Source organism: Pagrus major, chromosome 5, assembly GCF_040436345.1.
Source record: "Pagrus major chromosome 5, Pma_NU_1.0".
NCBI lineage: Eukaryota > Metazoa > Chordata > Actinopteri > Spariformes > Sparidae > Pagrus > Pagrus major.
Window position 1 is genome coordinate 12,613,387 of NC_133219.1, and position 26,783 is coordinate 12,640,169.

The 26,783-nt window shown below is 40.6% G+C and overlaps 1 protein-coding gene across 3 annotated transcripts; it reads right to left on the minus strand.

The window, feature by feature from the left end:
* Window positions 1–1,874: 1,874 nt before the first annotated feature.
* sv2ca (synaptic vesicle glycoprotein 2Ca) lies at window positions 1,875–26,123 on the minus strand. 3 transcript variants are annotated; one of them, XM_073466577.1, is made up of 13 exons: window positions 25,526–26,123; window positions 13,219–13,399; window positions 11,991–12,154; window positions 8,639–8,671; window positions 7,071–7,210; window positions 6,492–6,581; window positions 5,894–6,004; window positions 5,724–5,812; window positions 5,128–5,292; window positions 4,367–4,500; window positions 3,942–4,148; window positions 3,542–3,701; window positions 1,875–3,408 (listed from the first exon to the last, which is right to left on the minus strand). In XM_073466577.1, exons 1-13 carry the CDS (start codon window positions 26,121–26,123, stop codon window positions 3,225–3,227), a joined length of 2,256 nt encoding a protein of 751 aa, XP_073322678.1. In that variant the 3' UTR covers window positions 1,875–3,224. The 3 variants fall into 3 exon arrangements, with proteins under 3 accessions (XP_073322678.1, XP_073322679.1, XP_073322680.1); XM_073466578.1 differs by lacking the exon at window positions 8,639–8,671 and having other exon boundaries at window positions 7,071–7,204; window positions 12,003–12,154; XM_073466579.1 differs by lacking the exons at window positions 3,942–4,148; window positions 8,639–8,671 and having other exon boundaries at window positions 7,071–7,204; window positions 12,003–12,154.
* Window positions 26,124–26,783: the final 660 nt, after the last annotated feature.

Genomic DNA, 26,783 nt, shown 5'->3' on the forward strand with positions numbered 1-26,783 from the left:
GAGACTTTGTTTGCATACATTTTTCATTAGAGTGTGTGTTTGTTAGAAAATACTGCAAAATTAGGATTTGTCTTGGTGTAAAATAGGTAAGTGGATTGAAGTGGACAGTATATAAGGAAGGAGTGTGGAGATAAATATTATTCCGAGTTTAAGGATTGTGAAACAAAAAACACAACATAATATGCTAGAGAACATAAATTTTATTGTATATATGTTCAAAAGCAGCACAGTCTGCAATCTCTGCCTTTCCAGTTTCTAACATTATTCACATGGCATCATTTGGCAAATGTTTCTTCACATATTTTCACACTTTTGGACTTCTGAACATACAGCTCAGCCATCCAATGACTGGCAGGCCCTTCACAATAAAACACACAACTTTATTCTCCACATACATTTGATTACCTCCATAAAATGGTAGAACAGAACTTACAAGAGAGATACATTCACATTTTTCCTCAACAAAAATCTGAATATTGCCATCATTTTTTGCCAGAGTAATTTACAATAAGAACACAAAGTTGAGCACAAAAGAAACATAAGTTTTCTTACATACATGCAAGTTTGAGCACACACACACATACATACACACACAGAGAGTAGCAGGTGAATAGGAGCTTAAGGCCAAGGACACACAGAGATGTACAACAGTGACACAGTAGATGGACTTATCGCTTGGACAAAGCAGGAGACACATGACTCGATCAAGGAGCTTATACACATATAACCCAGAAGTTCACCAATACCAGCTTTGATATGTACATTATTTACACTCGTGCATCCACACACATACAGTACCCTCTCTTGTACACACACTCGCTCACAAACATGAATACAGTACATATACAGTAAGCAAAACCCAAAATACCTCAAACAAAACAGGAAATATAATTTCTCCCCAACATAACACAACAGGTAGATCTGCCTTTAATTAAGGTTTGAACACATCCAGAACCATACAGATCAATCCCTCTGTTAATCTTGCTAATGGCAACAGTCAGCAGCGTTGAATTGACACTTGGGGAAAGTCATTACTTTCTATATCAGTGCATTTATTTAGAATCTGTATGCCATTCGTTTGCTTAAAAAATATTGAAATCACATGGTGAAAAATATCTGTTGCACAATAGCGACATATTTTTTATTTCTTTCCAAATGATTTTACAAAATCTGAGAAAAAGTTGAGTAAATGGAAATGGATGCACATGTACAGTACCACTTTGGAAGCCTGTTTTTGTTGTTGTTATTGTTGTTATTGTTGTTGAGTAGCCTAAAAAGAGCCAACTGCAGTGCAAGGGCGAACTACCTCTACACTGCAATTACAGATATCACAAATACAGAAAAAAGCAGGAGGACACTGGCTGTTAGCCACAGAAAATACAATCCACAAAAGGCTGAGATCAACTGAATTGTTATGTCAGATATATCTGAAAAATGTCAATCACAATTTTAAATTTTTAGAGGTATTTTAACACTTTGCAACATGATATTATTATCATTATCTTTAGCAGTAAGCATTGAGGTTCCAATGTTGAAAGACAATATACATAAAATCTATTACAAGGTAGGTCATGTTTTCAAGTGTGAGGTTATGGCAAAATTAGATTTTAGACTGGATAAGTCAAAACAAATGACAGAGCTCAAAATTATCATCTAGTTTTGTATTTGTTTCACATCTTCAAATGGAACTAATATAATATGTTAACATAATAGTAAACATACTATATTCGTTTTTTCCAAATAATTTAAGATAAGAAGCCAAAAAGTCTCCTTACGAGACATTTTCATCATTTCTGGCAACAGTTAGCCCTCATAGTGAGGTGGTTGGTCATACATGGTAACTTACACCATTTGATCATTTGATGATTCTTTGTTACCTCTAGTAACAAACGGATTATTTCTATTCAGGATAGGAAAAGGCTCACAAAAAATATGGCTTCTAAACAAAAGAGATGAGGTGTGGAGTAAATTCGCACCCTAACAAAATACGGTATTGGCCACATTTTTCATATATATACACAAAAACGCCATGATTATTTTATCTTTTTACTTCCTATTCAGTTACTGCCATTCCTTTTAACCTTTGGACACCACACGACTATGAGCAGACTGCTCCAGTTAAGGAGAGGCACATTTAAAAAAAAGGCCATTCAGTATTTTTGAAAGGAAGCAGCATGACATGTCGTTATCAACGTCACTGCCACAAGCAAAATTCAACACAAAGCTAAATCAGAAGGAGAGCTCATCAGAGAGCCTTTGTTCAATAATACAACACATGGAAGGGAACCCGGAGTGACAACATTTGGATTAAATGAATAGTTCACCATTTCAACTTCCCCAATAACACAACAGAAAACATAATTAACAGCCTCATACCAACATAATATACAATTACTGGTACAAGAAATACAGTTTTTCAATATGGCCATTTGATTCTTGGTTGGTTGGGTAGGAAATGCAAAGGGCTTGGTGTCCAATGTGAATTATCAACTTTGAAAAGGTTGCGGATGTCTGAGCAAATGTCATGTTGAGCAAAATACTGTTTTGTGTGTACAGTAGAATGGGGAAGAAAGTGTAGGTATATGTAAACATCAGTCTGTATTTGCACATAAAGTATATCTGTGTGTGGATTTTATTAGTGTATTTGTGTATGTTGACTTTCTGAACACTGTCTACAACATGTCCTGTGTATGTAGGTCCTGTGGGCAAGCCAGCTGTCATACAGCTGTGTCGTGTGACCGCTCTGTCTGATCATCTATTCCCTACGTTGTCACACAGCAGGTTGGCTGTGCTCATTACAGCTTGTTTTTCACTTTTCTCCCCATCTGGCTTGTCTTAATAAGACTGTATCAATATTAAAAGCTTTGAGCTTTAGCCATGCAGTGACTCGACTGGGGTTCTGACTGCAGCTGGAAAGTGCAACCCGTCACTGAGCAAACTTCACTGAAGTCTTAGTACCAAAACCTGTGCAAACTCCAGTCTCTCTCATTTGAAGTCTCCTGACAATACATTCACAAAATGGCTGAGGTTATTATTGACTAACGAGGAATCTAATGATTTGATTTGTATGATAAAAGTAAAACACAAGCGCAATGTGATTAATACTGTTGAATATGTGTGAACCAAGCCATTTGCACTCCCTGCTCAACACTCCCTGGGATTCCTCTTGGATTCACCCAGGTTCTGTCCGGGTTGCATCCCAACTGATGAACCCCAAGCTGGTGTTACATGAGGACATTCGCCCTGGTGTCAGGCAACCGGAGTCCAACCAGGCCTCCCCCAACGAGCACAGACGAGGCCATTAGGATGGGGATGGCCTTTGTGATGCCAACAAGAGAGCCAAATATCAGGTTCCCCAACACTGCAGCCAGCTTACACAGAGCATTGCAGAACCCAAAGCCAGTTCCTCTGTGGAGGAAAAATCAGGAGGAGGTAGAGAGAAAATGTGTTAAAGTTGAATGAATCACCTCTGTGTTTCTTTGTGCGTGTCAGTCCATTATATGTAAATCCTAAACAACTATATAAGCCAGTATGTACTCACCTCCTGACAGTAGGGAATGACTCAGTTGTGACCACATCCAAGGAGTTCCAGGCAGAGATGCTCAGGCCGTTGTAAAGGCACAACATGAAAATCATCATGGACTCACTGGTGCCGAACCACAGGAAGAAACAGCTGATGCCTGAAAGGACCATAGAGCCGCCTGATCGACATACAAGCGCACACGGAGAAAGAGTGAAGGAGCGAGAGTTAGTGCTAAGTGACATTCAGGTGACTAATGTTCAACTAAATCATAGAGTCTCATCAAAATTGCCTCTCATACTCAGTGATGGATGTCTCAGCCAAAGCATGAATCATTTCAACATCCTACAGTCAATGTGAAAAACAATAATTCAAGTGCACACACAAACATGAACCTTACTCTTATAGCCTCCATTCTTACCTAACATGGACAGACGCCCAATTTTGTCCATGAGAAGGGCAGACACAATGTTGCCGGGCAGAACAGCCAGAGTCCCAAGGAAATTGATGAAGTAAACCCAGTAAGCGCTGTAGTCATCATCAAACGTCATCTGGCATCCTATCTTGTTGTGGGTGAATGTGCTGTTGATCACCTCTGTGCCATCTATCAACTTGGATTCGTCGATGTCTGGCCAAAGAACACAAAAAGAAAATACAACTTGGCAACAATAAATCACAATGCAGTATGTTGTTGTCTTGTCTCACAGCTGTCTCACAGCAGACAAAATGTTCTTTTTCACTGTGACACAATTATAGCTGATGAATCTAAGACAGAAAAACATACTGCCCTAACTGTGTATTTATGTCACAGTAAGAGTTTAAGAATCTTTAATCTCAATATCTCACCTGTGTTGAAGAAGAAAGCATCAATGAAAGTACAGTTACGGAAGAAGGAGCCCACCGATGTCACATCATCAAAGTAGCAGTTACGAAAGGTAGAGTCAATGAAAGTGACAGACTTCAGCTTCATATTGATGAATCTGGAGAAGCACAGTATAATAGTTTAGTATCATTTTAACTGCAGTGCAGTAACATCTAACCACTCTTGATCCAAAATCTTCTAATTTAGTTTGTATTGTATAACCAGCCCAGTCACCAGAATAAATATGGGCATTGTACGTTTCTGCAAACCATAAACATGTTAAATTTGCATGTTTCATATGTATTATATCAACATGTCAATACCGTCAGGATATTTTGATGCCATTTCTGTGTCAAGAAAACTAGATATTTTTAACAAGACGCTGTGACATTTTGCAGCCATCTTTGGGGTACAAAACACAGAGTATATAAAGCAAAATGAATTGTATTTTCCTGACTTAAACCAAGTGGTTTTTGTGCCTACACCTAACCAGACCTCAACCACAGTGATGTCACGACACAAAACTGAGAAATTGAAACGTAAAGTTTTGTAAAAATGTTGATATGATAGGTGTGACACCTACAAATTTAACATAGTCGTGTTTTTCCAAAACTTAATATTACAACATTTATCCTGGAGATTGGGTTAGTACAAATGCATTCATGTAAGATTAACATTTTGAATTTAACAATTATTACTGTGATTTTACATCCACTAATGCTGCTGGTAAGTTGACTTTTCCTACCTGTCATTGATGAAGAGGCCATTTTTGTGTATCTGGTTCTCCAAGGTAAAGTTGAAGGTGAAGTCTTCGATGCGTTCATTGCTGTGGATCTTCACTTTAGAGGCGTAGTCATCTGCCTGAAGGTGTTTGATGACATCAGGGAACCAGACTGACAGGCCGTAATACCTGCAATCAGAGGGATACAGTGATATCAGAATATCAAAAATAAATTCATCAGCCGAATAATGTTGATTTTAGAGTAAGATCTGGCTAAACATAGATAGATACACTCTTAAATGTGCAGTCAGACACAGGCAGAGAGAAGACCAGGAGACAATTGTGGTTTCTGTTTGATTTTACAGAGTGATTTCAGGGTGTTTTTCAATCTCTGGCTGCTGTCACTCCTATCTTTTCTCCCACTGAGACACCAATGGACTGGTATTGATCCACAGACTGTGATTGATTTCGAGACTATGCAACTTCTGCACAGCACAGAGATCGAGATGAAAGAAACGCAATGTGGCCAAAAGCCTGATTGCCTAGTGCTATTATGTGACTGGAAAAATTAGACTTGTCTCATTTGTCAATGGCACAAATGACGTCAGAAAGAAGCTCACCCGAAGGACAGTGTGAACCACACTATGGCTAGTCGCATCATGTTTTCTCGCATAGGGTAGTTGAAGCACTTCATGAGATTCAGATAGATCTGAAGAGAGATGATACTTGTTAAACTTTATGTGACAAAAATAGAAATTTGGTGCAGTAAATAGAAATGAACTTATTTTACCCCATGTATTTCAGCTTTTATCCTAAAGAAAAATTTGGAAACTGGGTTGCCCGACTCTGACTCCATTTCCACCAGTTCATCCAGCTGTTTGGGGATCTTGATCCTGTTTACCTGGGAAATAATAAAAGAAAGAAAATTATGATTACAGCATAATACAACAGGTGTAGTCTACTGTACATTCACGCTACATTCTACTCTCATTTCTTGACATCACCATGTTTACATAAGCAATCAATTTCATGGATCTTACTCGTTTGAGTGTTTTGTATTTGATTATCTGATATGTATATTAGCACATATATCTGTATTAAAAATCATCTCAGAATCAAAACTGTGAATGTAAACATTGTGTAATACTGTACAGTACGTGATCAATTCAAGAAACGTGTTGACTAAGAGGCTTTCCCAGAGTGCAGCTCACGCAGCAAATAAGCCTGAACGACATAAAACAGCTTTCAGAACCTTCATAATTCAGATATGATTCTGTATGGTGAAAGCATTAAAACCTGTCCCAGCTGTGGCAGGATATAAGCCTCTTTGCTTTCTTAAGCATCAGGAAACCCTGCCAAGACAGCGCACAGCAGAAACAAACACTCACGGTGAAGACTTTCTCCGGTTGCCCACGCGCTCTCATGTTGGTGTCGTGGATCTGTTTGAGGATCATCCAGGCTTCATCATGCTTCCCTACCTGACAGCAGGGAAAGGGACAGGATGAGATACATTTATGGGATCAGCACCAGTCTCACTTACTCAGGGACAGCATCAGTTCCACATTTAAAACTGTATATACTGCACATAAAAAAAGTTCTTTGATTTCTCAAAGATGGGTCAAAATGAAGAGAGTCACGACAACAGTGACTCATTTTGCTTCAAAGGCTAATTATACTGTCACGGATCTCCAGGCTTCTATTTGTTGGAGATAAGCATAAGCCCTCCTCCAACAGTTTTGAGTGACTCACACTGTTTGGTCTGATCAAACATCTGTTGGAAAATGTCCAAGTACTCTCAATTTGCCTGATGGATTATTCTAGAGATGTTGAATGTAAAATTGATAAGCGTAAAACATGTGGTGACAATGACACAGCACCCTCAGACAGCACGGTGTTGAAGGGAGACATTAGAACAGTTTCAGTGTTATTATTTCTTTAACTGTAATAATTAAAGAAAATACCGTTACCTCAAGGTAGAACCTGGGGCTTTCAGGCATGAAGGTGAGTGCCACCACAGCACAAACACAGGGCAGGGCACAGACGACCACAAACACCCTCCAGCTGTGAAACTGGTACGCTGACCCCATACTGAAACTCCAACCTGCAAGTGGTGGCATACAACACTAATGAAAATCAGGTCTTGGAAGTGGTTTGTAAAGCTGTATACAAGTCTAGGTAAGGTACATAAACTAAAACTGATATGTAAAAAGATTGTACAAGTGAAAGCTAAAAATGCAACATAATTATGGCAATTATGTTGACTTTTTTTGGCCACGTGGGGGCAGCATAACAAGCAGTAATTGCAACCTTGTAATATAATCACTGTATAATGTTTTAGTGGTGAACTGTTGCAGCAAACAGATCTTATTTACACAGCAGATACGGAGAAACCAATGAATATAAGACCGATATGGATTCTCCAACCTCTGTTTTTTAATAAACATTAATTCATGTTAATTCATAATCACGCGCATAACATTGCTCCTGATTAGAAACCTACACTTTCCAAAAGTATCTGTTCTTAAGCGGTTGATTTAGTCACTTGACTTGTTGTACAATTGATAAGAATCACATTGCATTCAGTACTGTTCAGTGTCAGTCAGGTTAATATCTGACCTTACCGGTTCTTTGAAGAAACAGATTGTGTGCAATTTATTCCCAATCCAAAGAGAATTGGACAAGAACACAGACTACAACACCTGTAATGAAGGTTACTGTACATAACAAAGAAGACGAGAGCTGTGTAGCATCAAAATGCTTAAAAACACGACACTGACGAAAGCTAGACTAAGCTCAAACCAGTAAAATTTGACTTAAACTAATGTACATTTTCGACAAACACTAAGACTTAATCTAAATCAAAATCAGGTACAAAAAGTAACTAAACCAAAACAGTGAACTAAAACAGGCTAAAAACTACATAAGTGAATCGCAGAGTCAGGCGATGCTACTCGGTTCATCACTATGAGTGATACGTTTTACATTATAAATCATCAAATTACATAATTTGATCTATTGTTTTAGTAGTATATGTTGGTGCCTTACTTTAATATAAAACATTAAGGTGATCCTTCAAATAATTATTTTTCTGTAAACTTAGCCAATGAATTTAATCTTTCTGGTCATGACTGCTTGGTTCTCAGACCAGACCACCATTCACAATGTGTCTAATTGATGAATTATACACTATGCACCATTTGAAGCCATCAGGTTGCTATTTAGCCAATCTTCAGTTCACAGAGGGGCATAATTAAAACAAATAGGATTATTTAATAAGTCTCAAAATGATGGAAGCAGTGACTAAATAATATGAGTTGTAGTGTAGATACTACTGTATATCCCTGTCAGAGGGGGCCACTTGATCTGAGAGGCTGATTCCAATGTGTGAATCTTATACGGCAAACAAAAAAGGGGGCGCAAATAAAAGATGGCATTTAAACGAGAGCACTCTGCAGCTGGAGCAGAGTGATGTGTTAGCTCAGAGATGAATGGCTCTGCAGAGGGAGCTGAGAGAAGTGCACAGGGACGGGTTAATTGAATGTGTAGGAAAGGAATTGAGTGTTTTCTGCTAAGTTAAATCTTGCTGCACCTGATCTCAGCCCACAGGCACTCTCCTAGACTCATTAATCATTGTAACATGCACACACACACATATACACACATGTAGAGACGCTCTCACAAGGGTGGTGGTGGTGGCACGCATACATGCACATACACAAAAAAATGGTATCTACATAGAAAAAGCAGAAATTGCCAACAAGAATCATCATATACAAATGACACTGATAGAGTTGACATAATGCCATAATACTGCAAACCCACCCACACATATTGTCACGCAAATACACAAATTTACATGGAAAATGATATGCTATAAATTTGCCTTTTTCTTTGGCAAGAGTTAGTGTAAGGAGGGACTTTTTATATTGTAATTTCACAAAATAATTGTTTCAACCAGTCAGTGGGAAAAGAAAGCATAACACAGGTAACTCAGGTATAAGAACTTAAATGTTACAGTGTAAAATAATGCCAGAAACAGCCAGGATGCAAGCAGAAATGTAGTGTATATAGATCTGTGTTTGTGCTCTCATAGACTTCATTTTTTTAGAATTTTTGGGAGGAAGCACAGAACGGGGTTGCCGTGTCAGTCGTGACCTCCCACGTTTCTCGACAGATCGTGCCTCATGGAGATGCTGCTCCAAAGGGAATAGCACCATTATCCATCAACAAGCGTAGGAGGGGAGTCAGGGGGTGGGGAGGGGGTTAACACTAATGGTTATGCCAGAAAACGGCTGCTTGGAAGTAATCTCACAGCATATTAAAATCCAGCTTTGAAAGCAATGCACATCAACAGCTAAAAACAACAATTTTCCAAAGGGGGGGTGGGCGTCTGTCGTAAGTGGTGCACATGCATCCAGAGACCACAGAGATGGAAATGTCTCAGTAGAAAGCAGAAACCAGTGATAAAATACAGAAAGGGTAAATGTGCAGAGGGAAAAAGTAGAAGAGAAAAACATGGTATGATGTATGATAATATATAATGTTTTCATTAGCCAGATTAAAGTTCAGCTTTTGTACTGAGTAACAATCTTATAGCTGAGACAACACACATTGGCAATGAGTCTATGATTGGGTTTCACTCAGCAAATAGTGTCTTTTGCTGGGCAGTAGGAGTAATGACTTTCGTAGACGACGTCTCGTCTGTGTGTATTTCTCTGAGTCCCTTTATTTATTTCCCTGTCTTTCTCCTTGTGTGTGTGTGCGCGTGCGTGTGTGTGTGTGTGTGTGTGTGTGTGTGTGTGTGTGTGTGTGTGTGTGTGTGTGTGTGTGTGTGTGTGTGTGTTTGTGTATGGCTGGAGTGACTCTGGAGTGAGAGAGAGAAGTAAAGACAGAAAGAGACAGAGTAACAGAGAGAGAAAGGGAAGGAGTTGTTCAGCAGTGATTGCCTTTTCTACAGAAATGTAGCGTGGCTTCCTGCCCCTCGGGGTTAGTGTTTCACCCATGCCATTGGAAATCTCATTACAGGGATTATGTACATAATTGACTAAGTCTATGGATGAATGAGTCAGCAGTACTACACTACTCCCAGGCCTCGATACTGTAGATAGATAGATAGATAGATAGATAGATAGATAGATAGATAGATAGATAGATAGATAGATAGATAGATAGATAGATAGATAGATAGATAGATAGATTACAAGCATTAAATGAATTTGTTGATTTACTTAATCCCCTTCAATGCCTTAATGCCTAAGTATAATTAGAGGAGTTACAAGTAATTGACAACGATGTGAAGTTCACTGGGGGACATTTAATCTTTAATCTGTAGATCTGAGCAGTGTCTACTGAGGTTACTCTCGTCTTCGGCTTGCCTGACAGCAAGTAACTCATCAAACTCTCCCGTCAGAGGATCTGTGCCTGCCAAGCAGACCTCCTTCAGGGCCCCAGCTGTGAGTCTGGCAGGGGGCTTTTGGGAGACATTAGCAGTCAGCGAGTGGGAAGATAAACGAGAGTTCTAGTGGTGCGTTCAACACCAGTGCTGAGGTACTTGTATCATAACCTGATACCTTTATGTGTTTGTTCAAAGACATAAGACTATCTCTGCAGGAGGCCTTTTTTGCCGACACATTGGAGCACTGTTGGTTGCAGGCACTGCAGCACTTTAGGGAAAACATAAAAACCACTGGTGAGTGCTGGGGTATGTATGCAAGACACGTAGTTCCCTCTCAGAGAGAGAGAGACAGAGTAGTAGTGAGTGTCAGAGAGAATAAGAGCAAAGTAAGGCCACTACTATCCCTTCAATACGATATCAGCAGATCTGACAGCAGAGTTTCTTCAAGAAGACTTGTTCTGGGTTCTGAGGGTTTCACAAGTCTTTCACCAGTGTGCTGCTGTACATCCATGTGAGCAGATCTACAGCAGTGTGTGTATTTGTGCATGTGTGTATGCATCTCCTTACATGTAAGAAAACTCAGAAGTCCTTCATCGGAAACTGCCGCATGTGTGTTCTCATGTGCCTTTCTGTGTGTGCGTGTGTTCACCCGAATGACCTCTTACAATGTCAGATGTTATTGCCTCCAATTTTCCTTGAGGAAGACCGGTATGTGGCTGCAGCCCAGTAAAACATCATCCCCGCCACTTACAGCAACTAACACACACACACACACACACACACACACACACACACACACACACTGTCTCCCTCTCACTGACGTCACAGGTTGGCTAAAGCATGGTCTGGCCATAAATCACCTCTAGCTGTAGCTTTGTCCTATTAGAGCAAGGAGAAAAACCTAATTATGCTTGATCAAGAAGAACACTCTGCGGAGACAGAGACTGGGGAGAGAGGAGAGGTAATAAAAGGAAGGACAGAGTTAGACAGAGAGATGGGGAGCGTACAAAACAGGAGGAGAGGGGAGGCAGTAAAAGGAAGGGACAGCAGGTTAAGAAAGCAGGAAAAGAGGAGAGAAAGCTCAGTCCCTTCTTTTCCTTTCTTTTCGTGATGAGCGCAGCGGATATCTAACAGTATTGTCATAAATCACAGCTCCCTCTCTCCCATGGGCCTAACTTCACCCTTTCAGCATGCATCTATGCTATTTATGCGTACGTTAATCTCTTAACCTCTGCCTCTCACAGCCCCCAGCCACTCAGACCTATTAAGTGATTGATTCTCATGGCAGGGAAACCAGCACGTCGACCCGCAGCAGTGGGGGAAGCCTTACAGTTTTGCAACCTGTAGTCAGGAGCTTAACACAAAGTCACATTGCCAAGCTTCTCATCAGTGCTGCTAAATTTAATCCTGTTTAGGCTTTCACTAGATATCATTTCTTCTTTATCATGAAGTTCAATCCCAATCCAAAAACTATAGTACACTGTTTTTTAACTGATAAACTCACCATAGTGTGGTATGATGGCCCAGGCCATAGCAGATGCATAGATCTCTCCAATCATCCAGAACATACACAACCAGCTGAGGTGTTCTCCTCTTTTCTCCCTGGACAACACCTCTGCAAAGAAGGAGAAAACAATGGGCACAGCACCTCCTATCCTGCAAGAGCCAGAGAGGATGGGAAAGTTAGTGGGAGTGACACAGATAGAAGCCAAATCAGGACAGAAACACATCTTTATTTATACTTGTATTTTACACCTTTCACAATTGCTTTTGCATGCTTTGTCCCAATCCCTCAGTTTGTTCCCTGTTTTTGTTCCTGCTGTTGAATAAGATTTGCATATAAACATTGGTAAAGTGTTTTAGGTTTGTTTTCCATTTAAATAGAATAAACTGAAGGGTCATTGCTAAGATTAAGAAGGGGACCAAGTAAGCAAAAAAAAACATGCACAACTAAGCATATCTTTTTAAACATAATACAAAAAAAAATGTCAGTGCCAGTTCCTCATGAGTCAGGGGCACAGGTTGCATTGGCAGTTTGGACAGCCTTTTCAATTACTCTAGAGGTCTCTGGGGAGAGTGATGCAGATGCAATTACTGAATTAGCTCTTAAAGGAACAGTTACACTGCCAGGGGTGAGGATATAATAAATCAACGTCTACACCATTTTTCTATGCAGGAAGAGGATGAGTTTTCATTCTCACATACTGGTTTATTTTTAGAAATTCTAAGATGGCAAGAATGTACATCGAAGTTCATTGGCTGTTAATAGTTTTTACTGCTCTGCATTGCAGCAGCAGGAAGAGATGACATTTATTCAGCCAGAAAGGAAACTTAGGTAGATAGATAGGTGTATTAAACCCTTTATAGTAAGAGCCAGAAACTACTTTTTAAACATTATGTAGAGCAGTGACAGAGACAGGCTTTAAGTATACTAAAATATAAATATTTAAGAAACAATTATTTGGTGGATGTCAAAAAAGGGACTAATAATTAGAACCATGCCTACGGAAACAACTATTAATTAATAGATTAATTCTGTACTCATACTGCTTCCTGGTGCAGACTTGTTGGATATATACTGAATATATTCAGATCATCCAAAAGAAGGAGATTCTGAGGTTTTATAGTGTACCTTGTAACTTGACTTTTCACAAGTCATTTAAACTGATGGCTTGGGATCCTCGTCGGCCCCAAAATGACCTCCACTTTGTCAGACTTACCCAAAGCCCGCAAAGAGACGGCAAACGAGGAATAAGCCGTATCCCTGGACAAAAGATGACAGGAAGGCGAAGAAGCCGTTCGTGGACATGCAAATGAGGAGGCACTGTCTTCGTCCTATTTTGTCGGACATCCCGCCCCAGAAAAATGCTCCCACCATCATTCCCAAGTAAATGACACTGCCTGGAAAAGGGGAGAGTGGGGTCTGAGTTTAGTTTGCTTGAATAAACATTATATTTATCACATCTCAGCATGCGCAAAAGTTTGCATGAGGTTGCCTGTTTTTGTAAATCTAAGACTTAACCAAGATTTGGTGAATTGGTCCAAACAGAAAATGATTCAGTCCTCTCATCAGCTATGAATGAGTCACCTCCCACAGTATTTTTTTTACATATGATTTGCAAGATTACCCTGACAAAATTAGCTTAATTTAGCACACAGCTGCCTATTTATATATCCAGCAGTTACTGGCCACCCAGCACATTTCAGTCAAATATGCACTTTCCGATTAGCTCTGTTTATTGTCTCCACTAACTCCTCGGGGAAATTTCCAGCTCCTTAGCAGCTAATTGTGTGAACTGTGTTCACCAGCTAGTTGCTAGCTTTGACAGCTATTTAGGGTTAAGCAGATAATATTGCCTAGAGTGGGTGTTCATAGCTTTTCCACTAAAAACAAAACTATAAGAGTGGTGACAGAAAAATCAAAACAGTAAGGTTATGTTAATGTATTCACATGTTCATACAGTTATGGACTTGCACACCAGAGCTTCCTAGAAAGTTTTCTGCTGCAGCTATTTTTATTTCAGGCAAAGAAGAATTATGTCTTTCTCGCAAAGCAGCAAGAAGTTACACTTTCCCCTCCTGCTATCAGTTTAAAGTGATGACCTTCACAGATTTGTGTTTTTTATTCTCATAATATCACCTTTCACCAATAAAATAGTTGTCATTGAAGTAAAAGTGAACTTAGGGGATGACATTTTGAAAATATCACCCTCTAAACTATCCAATACTGACTCTTAGCCAAGAAGTGTTTCAGGAATCGTGTCCTCTAAATGTGCCTCTGCTGGCAAATGGCGAAGTGTCAAATTAAAATATGGAGCAACATTAAGCTTGTGCTTCCAGGATTGCTGAGGGTTCTTCTGTGAATTGCAAGTTATGTTGAATGACTGACTCAGTATTGAGCTGTACACTTACAGGTGATCATGATGTTTTAAAAAGGGGAAAACTGAATGCTAGTATAAGTGTTAATATGACTCAAAATGCGTTGTAGTGAAACACAAACATTCTTCAATGTTAGACCTACACTTTCTTTAATCAGTATGACAAGATGATAGTGCTGCATGTACAATTTTTAAATTAAAGGTGTAAATTGTAAAATATGGCTAGAATTTGAAGGTAGCTCCAAAAATAGGACGCAGCATATCACCAAAGTAACTGACAACTGCTGCTCTGCTGGCTGTAGCTAGCTACCGTTAGCAAATTAGCTCATGGCTCAGTTAGCCATGGAGCCAGCAATCGTAGAGTTTGTCTGGATCGGGACCTCGGATCACAGGGGGAGTCACCATGTGCGACGGGGCTCAGCTCAGATGGATTTGGCAGCCTGGCATAAGAGTGAACACGGCTGGACACTAACTGGGACTGAACACAGCCTCCATGACTGACTGAGGATAATATTTTGATATCATACTAGTTGAATCAGGGATTTATTTCAACCAAACCAGAGGTGATTGTGCAAAGACCAACCAGACTGTGTTGGTGAGTTTTATTTAGTTTAGCTTGAGTTTGACTGAAGTGTTTTTTTCGATGAGTTAAGAAGGCAATTAAGTTTGTCTTAGCTTAGTAAAGAGAGGTGTATGGTTGTAGTTTTCTGCTTAGTAGGGAAAATATACGTAAACATTTATACGGTAATTTCTTGACATTTAGTGAGTTTATTTTTGTCCATGTATGGCAGCTGGTATATATCTGCTAGCTGAAACTGCAGAGACTGATCAGACTATCGCTTTTTGCAGTAGGCTATAAAGTGGTATTACCGGACAGGACGGACCAGGGCTAGCTGGTTAGCATGCTAGCTTCAGTAACCATCTCCGCAACACAGTACATGGACAACTTTGAGACACTGTTGTTTCCTCACGTTTTTAATATCTTACAAATTGTAGATTCCAACTGCTCCGACTGGACCCTAAAAAATGGAACACTGACTGATGACATCGAACCTGACATCCTATTAAAAATCCCTCGGACCCAGAAGACTCTAACATTGATAAGTAAATACAGTGTGTAAAAGACTGAAAACAGGCTCTGATCAATGAGAAGACAAATGTGAACAGTAATACAGGGTGACTTCACAAAGGGCCCGCCGCTCTCTTTTAATCTCTTTCATCACAAATGGGATCAATGCTCCAACAAAACAGTATTGATTTCTCTCACTGATCATCATGATCCTGCTCGGGAGAGAGGAGCCTATTATTACTGCTTTAGTCTACATTGTATGTGGCATTGTATGGTTAGGAGCCTTCATGGATACACAGTGTCTGCTGCACTCCAACTGGGTTTTTCTCTATTTAGAAATGTCACTTTTCTGTTTCTGGGGATTCTGTTCCAGACTAAAACACTGAATAGTTTACTAACATATGCTATAAATGTTTTGTCTTAATACATATCCAGTCACATGTAGACACTTAAACATAAAGTGTGTTTAGAGAGGATATTTGTATCCATAAATCCACCCAAAAAGAAGAGTGTAAGTGGCAGTCATGTATGGAGTGATATGATTCAGCCGTAAGGACACTTTGTTCATCCCATTACAATAATCTTAATAGCAAGATGCATTTCCTCTCTGTAATATCTGCAGTCAGGTCTCCTCTCCTCTGCTGTGAGTAGATATCTGTTTGACTCTCTCGCTTCAGGGGTCAAAACCCGCCTATCTGTCACATTTGGCAGCCATCTAGATACTCGCTTGAAGGTGCCATAAATTCAATTCTAAATTTAACGCAAGTCATCAGTCTATGCACAGTTCATATTTGCTTCATTAAGAAATGGCTGGATATATGGTGCCCAGGCAAACACCCACTAGCCTCCCATTTAATTATCATGCACCCAAACATCCAGAGGCCTTTTCATTTAGTTTCAGCACTCAACTTTCCATAAAAACAATAAACTATTTTTTGTCACAACAGACGCTGGCACAAAACAGGAAAAGAGAGAACCTCTGAATCCTGCTACTTTAACGACCTTTTTTTAAAAAAAAAGTAATAACACTACTGAGTAATGAGTGCAGCCCTGAAAGGACAGTCCATTACGTAATGAATTTATTGATGTTCCATCCGACTTGTTGCTCGGTGTCTCTGAGCATGATGTCAGCAGTGCCCGCACCAGCGAAGAGGAGAACAGTGTACTGTGGTGCAATATAATTCAAAAATAGCACAGACGTCCCGTAACATTATGAGGGTCTGTCTCATCACCAAAAGACTAATAGGTAGTTATTGTGGCATTAACCTGCCAAGTCAAAAAAATATTGTACATATTTAAGCAGAAACTTGTACCTTTTGCCCCATGAGAGATTTCTTTCTAATTTTACTATGAGTCACACTCCACTTTCAGGGTAATGTCAGAGTGATACAGTCCTATTTTCTCAAACAAAGCCGTGACTACACTGCTGCAAAATCTAGTTTGAAAATTGTTCACAGGAACAGTCACACTAAAGAAACAGACACACTGACGACACACATCTAAATGATGGTTTAAAGGTCCAGTGTGTAGGATTTAGTGGGATTTCAGAGGATCTATTGGCAGAAATGGGTACTAAGAACTGCTGTGTTTTTGTTCCCTAAGAATGAGTCCTTTATATCTACAGGAAGCAGACACAATATTTTTTTTTCCCAGAATGGCAAAGGCATGACCTGCCCTACCCAGTCTCATACGCTGACATTCTTACCCTAACCTGACCTAACCTAACCTAACCTAACCTAACCAACAAAGGCAACTAGTACTAGCCAATCAGAGGAAAAGTAGACTTCACCTTCATGGAAAAATGATTTTTTCCACGAAGGTCTTTTTCCTCGCAGTCTGCCATGTTCAGCACTGCCAGTTGAAGGACAGTTTTGCCGTTAGTATGATGTAGGGACAATAATGCCATAACATATGATAATTTGAGCATGTTGTGGCACTTACAAATAAGTAGTGACCAGGACAGCAAAATATAGATCCTTTGTCTCACAACCTCTTTCCATCCAATGATGATGAACGTGATTCAGGTGCACAATGACCTGACACTCATTTAAAGCTACTTGGAGGTGGAGCTTGAACTTTCTCACGAAGGTATGCTGTGTCCAGGGCAAGTTGTTGAATGCACCACTAAGCCTAGTTATTTATGAAATTATCTTAAGCTAATGGCCTTTAATGCAGAACAGACTTCGAGTCTTGTTGTCTCGGAACTTAATTTTGTTGTAGTAGGCTATCACATTTACATTTTTAAGCCCGTATGGAATTTTTGTCTCTTAAGGTAAGAGACAACAGTGGTGGAAACCCTGAGTTCTGACTAAAACTGTTTAAGGTTCTCAGCTAAGAATTTAAATGTTATCCAGTGACTGGTGTGTTTTTTGTTTCTTTGTTTCTTTGTTTGTTTTTATAAATAAAAGGATAAAATGTCTTGAGTCTTTAGTGTTTCTCTCAAATTTATTTCATTGTCTATAAAAATATTTGCAAAACATGTCCTTCTTCTTTGTGCTCCATGTGAAAAAAATCACCATAAGTCAATTCTGTTCATTAATCCACTTCAACCTAACAGTATGGCTGGTATAACATTTTACCCATGAGATGTTTCAATTTTTAATCAGACCGATGCTCACATGTCATTCAGTCAAAACTGAACACATTAGAAAAGACAAGGTTGGACCACAAGAGCTTCAACCAGAGTATTCTGATTAATTAAACCCATTCCCTAATTGCTATCATCCTGAACAGCCCTGTCATTGATTTAGTAGGGCGATAAATGTAGGTCCTTGCTCAGGCCTGCCAACTAAGGAGATGGATACAATAAATAGACTTTCATGACTAAAAATTTAATCTGAAACTGTCGAGGGAAATGTACACTTTTTGAAGCAACAGTTAGGCATTAGAAGCCAGACTCCTTTTATGGATGAGACGTTTCACCATACGAGTCTGAAATACAGCAGTGAATTGGGAACTGATGACCCTTATAGACTTATAGACTCTGAGCACCATCAGAAAATGACAGTGTGTCAGGAGACTTCTCAGGCAGAAGCAAAAGGTTTTGCCCCATGACACTCTGTTAAGATGTCAAAACACATCTCCAGGAATGGTTAACGTTCAGAATATAACAGCACTCTAAACACAAGACAAATCCCATGGAGTCTTAGGAGAAGATATATGGAATAAATCATGGCTACAAGCATACACACACACTCACACACACAGGACCGAAGAGTAAATCTAATTCACATAGTAAAATATTACAAATAGACGTAATCTTTTTTGGTGTAGCTAAACTAGCCGCGGGGGAACTAGATAGAGAAGGAAAGATAAAAGATGAAAATTTATACAGGAGTAAGCACAAATGCAGGCAAAAAAATATGTGAGCAGCAGAAGACAGAGCAAAAGCAACAAAGTGGGGGTGACAAAAGAGAGAAAAAAGTCGTGAAGGGGGGGAGTCCAGTAATTGCCAGATAGGATGAGAGAATGAGAGGGAAGAGGAGTAGAAAGGGAAGGCCCTGGTGCAGTGTTTTCTGTCCTGTCACATCCCGAGGAGCCCCCTGAGAGCCGTGGGAGCGCTGAGCTGCATCACGACCTCTTCTCTGATTTCATGCTTTGATGCTCTTCGCTCTTAGTGGTGCAAACTGTTTTCAGCGTGGCGCAAAACACCCGTCCTGTTTTATTCATAATGATGATACTATCATGCAAGAACATGCCTGGTGCATGCTACAATGTCACCAAATCTCTTCGGGTTTAATGTTTTCTACTCCATCTCTCTGTTTCTCTCAATCTCTTCATTGCGACTTTGATCTTATTTTATCTCCTCTCTCCTTCTCTCAGCTCTCCTCTCATTTTGTGCCTCTCCTCCCAACCTTTCCTCTATTTCTCTTTCTCTCAGCTTGTGTCCTCTCCTATTGCTTTCCAATTTCTTGGCTCGCTTCTCATTTCCTTTCCTCATTTCTCCCCTCTTCACTCCTGTTCCTCTTTTCTCTTCTGTGCATCCCTCTCATTTATTTGCTTTAGTTTCCTCTTTGCTCCACTGTCAAGAGCTCCTTTACACTGAGCAGCATGTAATCACATTTGTACTACATCGTGTCAGTTTGATCGGATTCATGCCTCCGTCTTCTGCCACCTCCGCAGAAAAAGAGATTGAAGCTTTTTTGTCATGTTTAAGTCATATCAGTGGGGGCAGGGTTTCAATGAAATCTATGTGAAAGTAACCTACTGTAGGGCTTAAAGTGCAGGGTTTAAAATGACTCACTCGTCATAACGCGTCAATAATGATACAACCTTCATTACTTTAAGGACTGTGGATAATTCGCATGAAATATAGTGATGCTATGAACCCCGATAAGAGCAAGCAGTTAGACACGGTTTACTTGTGGCTGATATTGCTGGTGGAAGCAGGTTTTGTCCATATGCGCGCCCAAACACACACACACAATCAGTCCCGTCACACACTCCCACCTTCCTCTCCCACACACACATTCTCCCACACAATGTGGAGCTGCACTACTCAAGTGGTGTAATCTCCGCAGTGACGCTGCGATCTTACTGCAGTTTAGCCATGCTCAGCTGCCCCTGGACCACACAGCCCCACACAGCCTGCCAGCTGGCTCATACAGAGGGGGATAAAGAGAGGGAAGAGATGGGGAAAGAAAAGAGACAAAGAGGGAGACATACTGTAGAGATGGCGCTTGAGAGGAGACAGAGAGTGAAGCGGGGACACGAAGAAGCCCAAGAAAGAAAAAGGTACGAGAGATCAGAAGACAGGGAAGTAAGGATGAAAAGGAGAAGAGGATAAAGAGTGGATGCAAGAGAGGAGAGGAAGGGAAAGTATCGGTGACAGAGAGGAGATAGGTGGATGTTAAAAGAAAACAAGGAGAGCCGAGTTGACAGAGTCAGAGAAATGGGGGGAGTCTCAGCAGGGAGGAGACAGCCTAAGAGAACAAATAAGTAATGATAGGGTGATGCGTTCCCATTGTCTGCTGCGTCTGAGATGATAACTGAGCCTCTCCCTCACATTGTTGGTGCACTGAATACCACCAATCTGCCACCTCCTTGCTCCCATCCACCCACACCTCTCTCCCCATTACTCCTCTCTAACTTGGCAATCTCTCTGCTTCGAAGCTGTCCCTCCTGCTCTCCTCTCCACTGTTCATCACACATATCGCATCTCACTGCGCTTGTTTTCGCTCCTGCTTCCTTCCCTCATCGTCCACTCTTCTTTACAGTATTTCACCCCCTCCTACCCCAAACTCTCCATCCTTCATTCATATTTAACATTACAGATTCCTGCTAGATCTGGATACTGGTGGCACCAAAGACAATTCTGTAATCTAATCAGTATTTCAGTCATCCATCCTATTCATGCCTTCGTGTTTTTTCATACTGCATTATCCCATTACGCTCAGCTCAGTCCGTGCAGCTTGCCTCTGTCTCCGCCTGTTATATGGTTAATGGAGCTGCGCAATGCAACTATGATGGGAGTCCAGCTCAGGTGGAACTAACCAAACACCAAATGGCTATTTTCAAAACTACGTAATTTAAATGTTTTTCACAACGGGAGTTTTATTGAATTCATCATCTGAAAAAGTCTCATACTGGCATGAATGAAGAGAACAGCTTCATCCCTTTTCCGTAAACCTGGTGACATTGTAACTTCCCGAATATAATCCATTCCTGCCAACCAAAAAAAAAACGTTCCTTTTCAAGAAACTGTGATTTTTATTTCTTTTTTCTATGAACTTTTGTATGTCGCTGCAATGGGATATTTGCAAGAAATTTAGGAAATTATTTTTAAAAATGGCTACCAAACCGGTATTTTAAGCCAAAACATGATCTTTTCCTAACCCTAACCAAGTGCTTTTTTTTACATAAACCTACCAGAGCTACTGAAAAATTAACCTGAAGAAACATTAAGAAATGTAAAGTTTCAATATATCAGTTGTTTGCAGAAACCTGCGTTGCCAACATTGATTCTGATGATTGGGTAGTGCTAACTGTATGTGATTCGCAGTGATTGGCAATTTCGTTCACCTGTTACCTTACCTGACACCCTTAAGTAAGGATCCTTGCATTTGCCAATTCTAACCTGCCATTTTGCAAGTTTAGACACCAGGTTACTCAGGAAATATATTTACACACATTGTAGTAACCTGGATACTGTAAATCCACAGATCCTGTCAGTAATCAGACTGCTCCCTTACTTCTAGAAAATAATTTGTGTTAATTTAGTTTTAATCGTGATGATCTCTCCTTTCATCTTATTGGTCTGCCATCACAGTGATACAGTACTTTTGTCTAAAGTCTTTTTAATGCATGCATATCACGCGCCTGCTCCCATATAAAAAGCCATTTAAGAAAGTGGTCACTAATATATACAGTACATGGCCAAGACACTGTCCTTTCTAATCCCAATAACTCAAACTGTGCTTCTTGTATACAACCATATTTAAAAAACCTGATTAAAGCAGAAAGTCAACAGTAATCTGCTTACTTAAGTGCATAGGAACACACCAAGTGAAGCGTGTCACCAGCAGGGTGCAACAAAGGCGGAACAACCCCTTCTGTGGAGCCAAAACCAAACAGTATGAGTCACTAGTGCCACAACAACAAGAACATGATTCCTCACTGGCTTACCACCTGCTAAACTTGCAAATTGTGGCAAATTGAACATACAACCTAGCCACAAGTACCACTGCCAAAATTGTACCCAGGTCAGAGCATTTTTTGGATGGTGTAGTCCCTGTGTCCCCTCATAACTATTTTTTACCACCACCACCAGACCACCATAAAGAGGACATCTGCTTGCAAGGCTCTCACTGCAAAATAAGATACTAAATGTTACAAGAAAGACATGAAAAATGATACTGACCTAAACAAATTCATCCACAGATTGTGTTTATTACTGTTGTTTATTTCTGCACATCAAAGCAATAAAATATTGCCATGGCACCTGTAAAACATCAATTCACTTCTTTTTGTCTGCTGTAATTAAGTGTAATTACTCTGGAAAACTCCAAATGGATACCAACAAGGTCATAGTAATCATGTAGGCTATGCTCAGACACACACACACACACACACACACACACACACACACACACACACACACACACCAATCATGTTCACCTCAACAGGGAGGAGCCTTGGGGTAATCAGTGGGAGAAAGGAGAGGAGAATGGGGGAGGATGGCAGAAGAAAAGAGAGGCACATAGAGAATGGAGGGTGAGAGGGAAGGACAGGGGGTGAGGGATGGAGTCACGAACAAGAAGAAGCAGAGCATAGAGCATGAATGCCTGCAGGACTTTGCTTAGCTAGAGAGGCAGAAAAGAGTTTACATGGATACTTGCAAAGAGACAGAAAAATGAAGTGAAGGCAATGTGCATATACTTGTGAGAATTTAAAGACATTGTATGTAACATCTCAGAAATAAAGTGTTGAAAAATGACAAGGCCAATGGTTTATATTTTGTTGAGTACCTACATCATCCCAAATGTTCCCAACTGTGTTAAACCCAGACAAAGCCGTTATTTTATTCAAGGTAATGGTGCATTTCATTTGGTCGCCTTGTAATGGCATCATATAACTTCTACCACCTCTAGTTGCTATGACATCCAGGGAAACACAGGAAACACCAGAGACATGTTCAATCTGAAAACGATGAACACCATTTTGCTATGGTTTCAAGTTGAACGACATGTTTCCTCAAAACAGTTTGAGACAATGTGCTACAAGCTTTGAGGTACATTTTGTCCTATTCAGTGGATGTGTCGTAAAAACTACATTTTGTCAGGGCTGAACCAGTTACCTATGATACATCAGAGAGTGAGGAAGGAAGGAAGCTAGCTGGCCACTTTTGTTTACTAATGTTTGTATTGCATGATCATAGTTAGTTTTCATCTGCAGTGGTGGTTGTTTAACAATGAAGACAACAACTTTTTAGATCCAAAGCTATTTCACGACGTCATCAAATTCCAGCCGCGACATTGTCGGCTGTTAATGTTTTTACCTTATGAGTCATCAAGACGTAATGTCCTGGAGACACCTATTGTAGCGAGAACTACAACACAGGCAGATTTGAGTTCTTTGCCAGGTGTTTATACGTATATCTGTCTGTCTGTTTGTCTGGAGACAGAGATGAAGATGTTGTCAACGCAATAGTGTCACAACCGCGCAAGATGCAGTCACAAATGAACATGTTGCAGCGTTGCAGCTGGTGTAGTCCCATCGCAAGATGCTCTCTAATTTTGTTATCGTTTGCTTGAGAGACTACAAGCAGCAGAAATTGCATACTTTGCATTTAAGGTTGACAACCCCATACAGACATATATTAACAAACTTTTTCTATAATGTCTAAATAATACAACAGGTCTGAGCATAAGTACTGTATATTTACACTTCCAAGCTAAGAAATCTATGTTTTTATTATCATTCAAATGCAATTAAGAATTCATTATTTATATTTGTTATCTGCAACGGACAAATAACCAAATGTGCATAATAAAAAATGTTTCCAAGTGGTGTCATTGTTGGCACCACTGTTGTAAAGACAACTGGATAGTTTCCGTTCTCCTCAGGGTTACAAATGACAACAACACAGGACAAAACGTGAGTTTACTCAATCATTTAGTCTATAATAAAATGGATCGCCAGTTAACCTTCCTTTAACGGGTTGACCGCAGGCCCAGTGGTGGACAAAATGCATAGTGATAGCGAGGTTTATGGGCCCAATGTAAACACCGATGGTTTCATTGTGTATTCTATATCCATCACATTTTGTAAATTTACTTTATAATGATACACTGAAGCAGAAAACTTGTCTATTGCCATAGAGACTGCCATATCAATTTTGCATCGCATGTTGCGGTGCAGTTGATGTATTGTCATGTCTCACTGTGGCAGTTACTATCTAAGGTCTGTGTGCCTGAATTAATGTCCTCGCCACTCTGGTACTGACACAGTGAGTCAGCCCCCTGTACACAGCTCTGTGTTGATGGATTATACACCTGCAGCCATTGGGACTGCAGGGACTCCTGCTCAACACACAGAGCACACAGGGAATACTAGCTACTCTCTTAATCCTGACACGGAGACCAGTGGACCGAAACACCTCATCTATGTGAAACATTTAGGATAAAGTGTGACACGTATAGTACAAAGACACACCAAACTTATCTTTTAAGGAAAAACAATGTAGAAGGTACTACTAATTCAACCATTAATTAAATCTAGTTAAAATATCTAGAGAAAAGTCTACAGAATACCATTCACTATGTCAAATGCCCTGCATTTGCAACTTTATATCCAAGCAGCCAGACTACCAGAAAATGAAGTTTTCACAGGGAAGCTGTTTGCTAGCTTGTGTTGCCATTCTACCTGCCTAGTCATCCGTCATACTCATGAGAAAATTTCCTCTTATCAGGATGTTTCTTTGTAAGTAAAACTTTAGTTGATGACCATGGCATGGGGAGTTTTGATAAGTTACTGTAAGGATCCCTCTACTGATTCAGTCTGTTTTCTGCCACAGAGTTATTGAACTTGTGAGGGACAGAATAAATAAATCTGTGCAGCATAGGTCCAGGTGTCCTGATCTTTAGGCACTTGAATGGGTCTAGCTACAAAAGCAATGGATCCTAAATTTCCCATTATGCAAGTGGATAATGTATATTTATTATACACTTGCTGCCTGGTCAACACAAATCTTTCAACCTCCCCACCTCGAGTTTGTAACGCAGAGTTTCTATCACAATTTCAAAAATTCTCTGGGCCGAAGCTGATATAACCCTTGTGAAATCATTAGGGTTAGAGCCACAGAAGACATTATTTCAATTCATGTGGGATGCATAGCCATACTGTGCATAGACATATTGTAATTATGATGTGTTTGGCCACATGGTGTTGTACCACAATGGAATTTACAACAGAATGAAAGGTCTATAATCAAGTCTAGATAAATACCCTTGGTAAACATAATATAGAGTCATGAGAAAATGATGCAATATAATTAATATCAAAGGAATTGCATCATTTCCTATGATAAAGTAGATGCATGCACACATGCACCAAAACTCAAACACACACCACGTCCCTTACCTAGCCATCCCGAGCTGGAGTTCGGCACACACATGTCTGTCTCTGCACTGGGCAGCACAAAGCCCACCACGAACACCTCCACCCCGTCTGACATAAGTGCCAGGCCTAGCACCAGGAAGAGTTGCCACTGGAACCTCCCGTGGCCACACTCCTGGATGATCAGCTCGTATTGTTGGGCCAGCTCCTCCTCATCAGCCTGTCGCTCCTCCTCCAGCCCCTTACGGTCCCTTGTGGCGTCTGACATTGGTTGCCCCAGCGCCACCTGGCCATCCTTATGCTTCTTGTCTCCCGCTGAGGGGATCCCCTGGTACTCGCCCTCGTAGATTTCATCCTCATCATCGTGGCCCTCTGTGGCATCACTGGAGCCCTCCTCGTTGTCATGGTATCTCTCTCCGTCCTGCCTCGGGGGGTTTCGGTAGAAATCCTCATCTTCATCCTCCTCATCCTGGAATCGGCTGTAGTTGCGGTGGGACGAGTATTCATCTGTGGCGCGGTCCACCGCCTTGACGACTTTCTTGGCTGCATGCCGCTTGGCCTCCTTGACCATGTCCTTGGCCCCCTTAGCCAAGGAAGTCCTGTTATTGTAAGTGTCCTCCATTGTGGCTCCACCAGTAGGTCTTCACGGGGGGTTCAGAGGATACTTAGAAGAAAGAGGGAACAGGGGCAAGAGGAGTGAGTATAAGCTGGCACGAGAGTTGCAGGAATGGTGAGATCAGTGGGTCTCAAGATGCAGCAGGGTAGAAAACTCTTGAGTCTGCAGTCACCACAGGAGATAACCCACAATGGCTGTGGCAATCATCGGCCAGGCTGAGAGAGGTGGGGGAAGGGTAACAGACAGATAGATTAAAAAAAAGAGAGAGAGAGAGAGAGAGAGAGAGTACAAGCAGGAGGGACAGGGGAAACATCAGAGAGAAAAGAGGGAGAAAGTAAAAGAGAAGGAGATGTTCATCAGATAGTGCCCGTAACTCATGTCTCCCCCGCTACATTCGTAACTACCCGAGACTAACAGGTGACACCCCACTGACAGCATATACCCTCTTTAATCATTCAGTGGCCATTCTCCCAGGTCTTTTAATCATTCGGAGTGATGTGAGGAAAAAGGCTTTGGCTGTACAGCTCTCAGTTTTTATTCAAAATGAATAGTCAGTTTCCAGGGGCACTGTCCTTCCTCTATATTTCATGAGTTGGACTTGATACGAGCATTTTAAATAGAGATGCTGAATCTGCTGACTCATGATCAGCTCTGAGGAACAGGAGC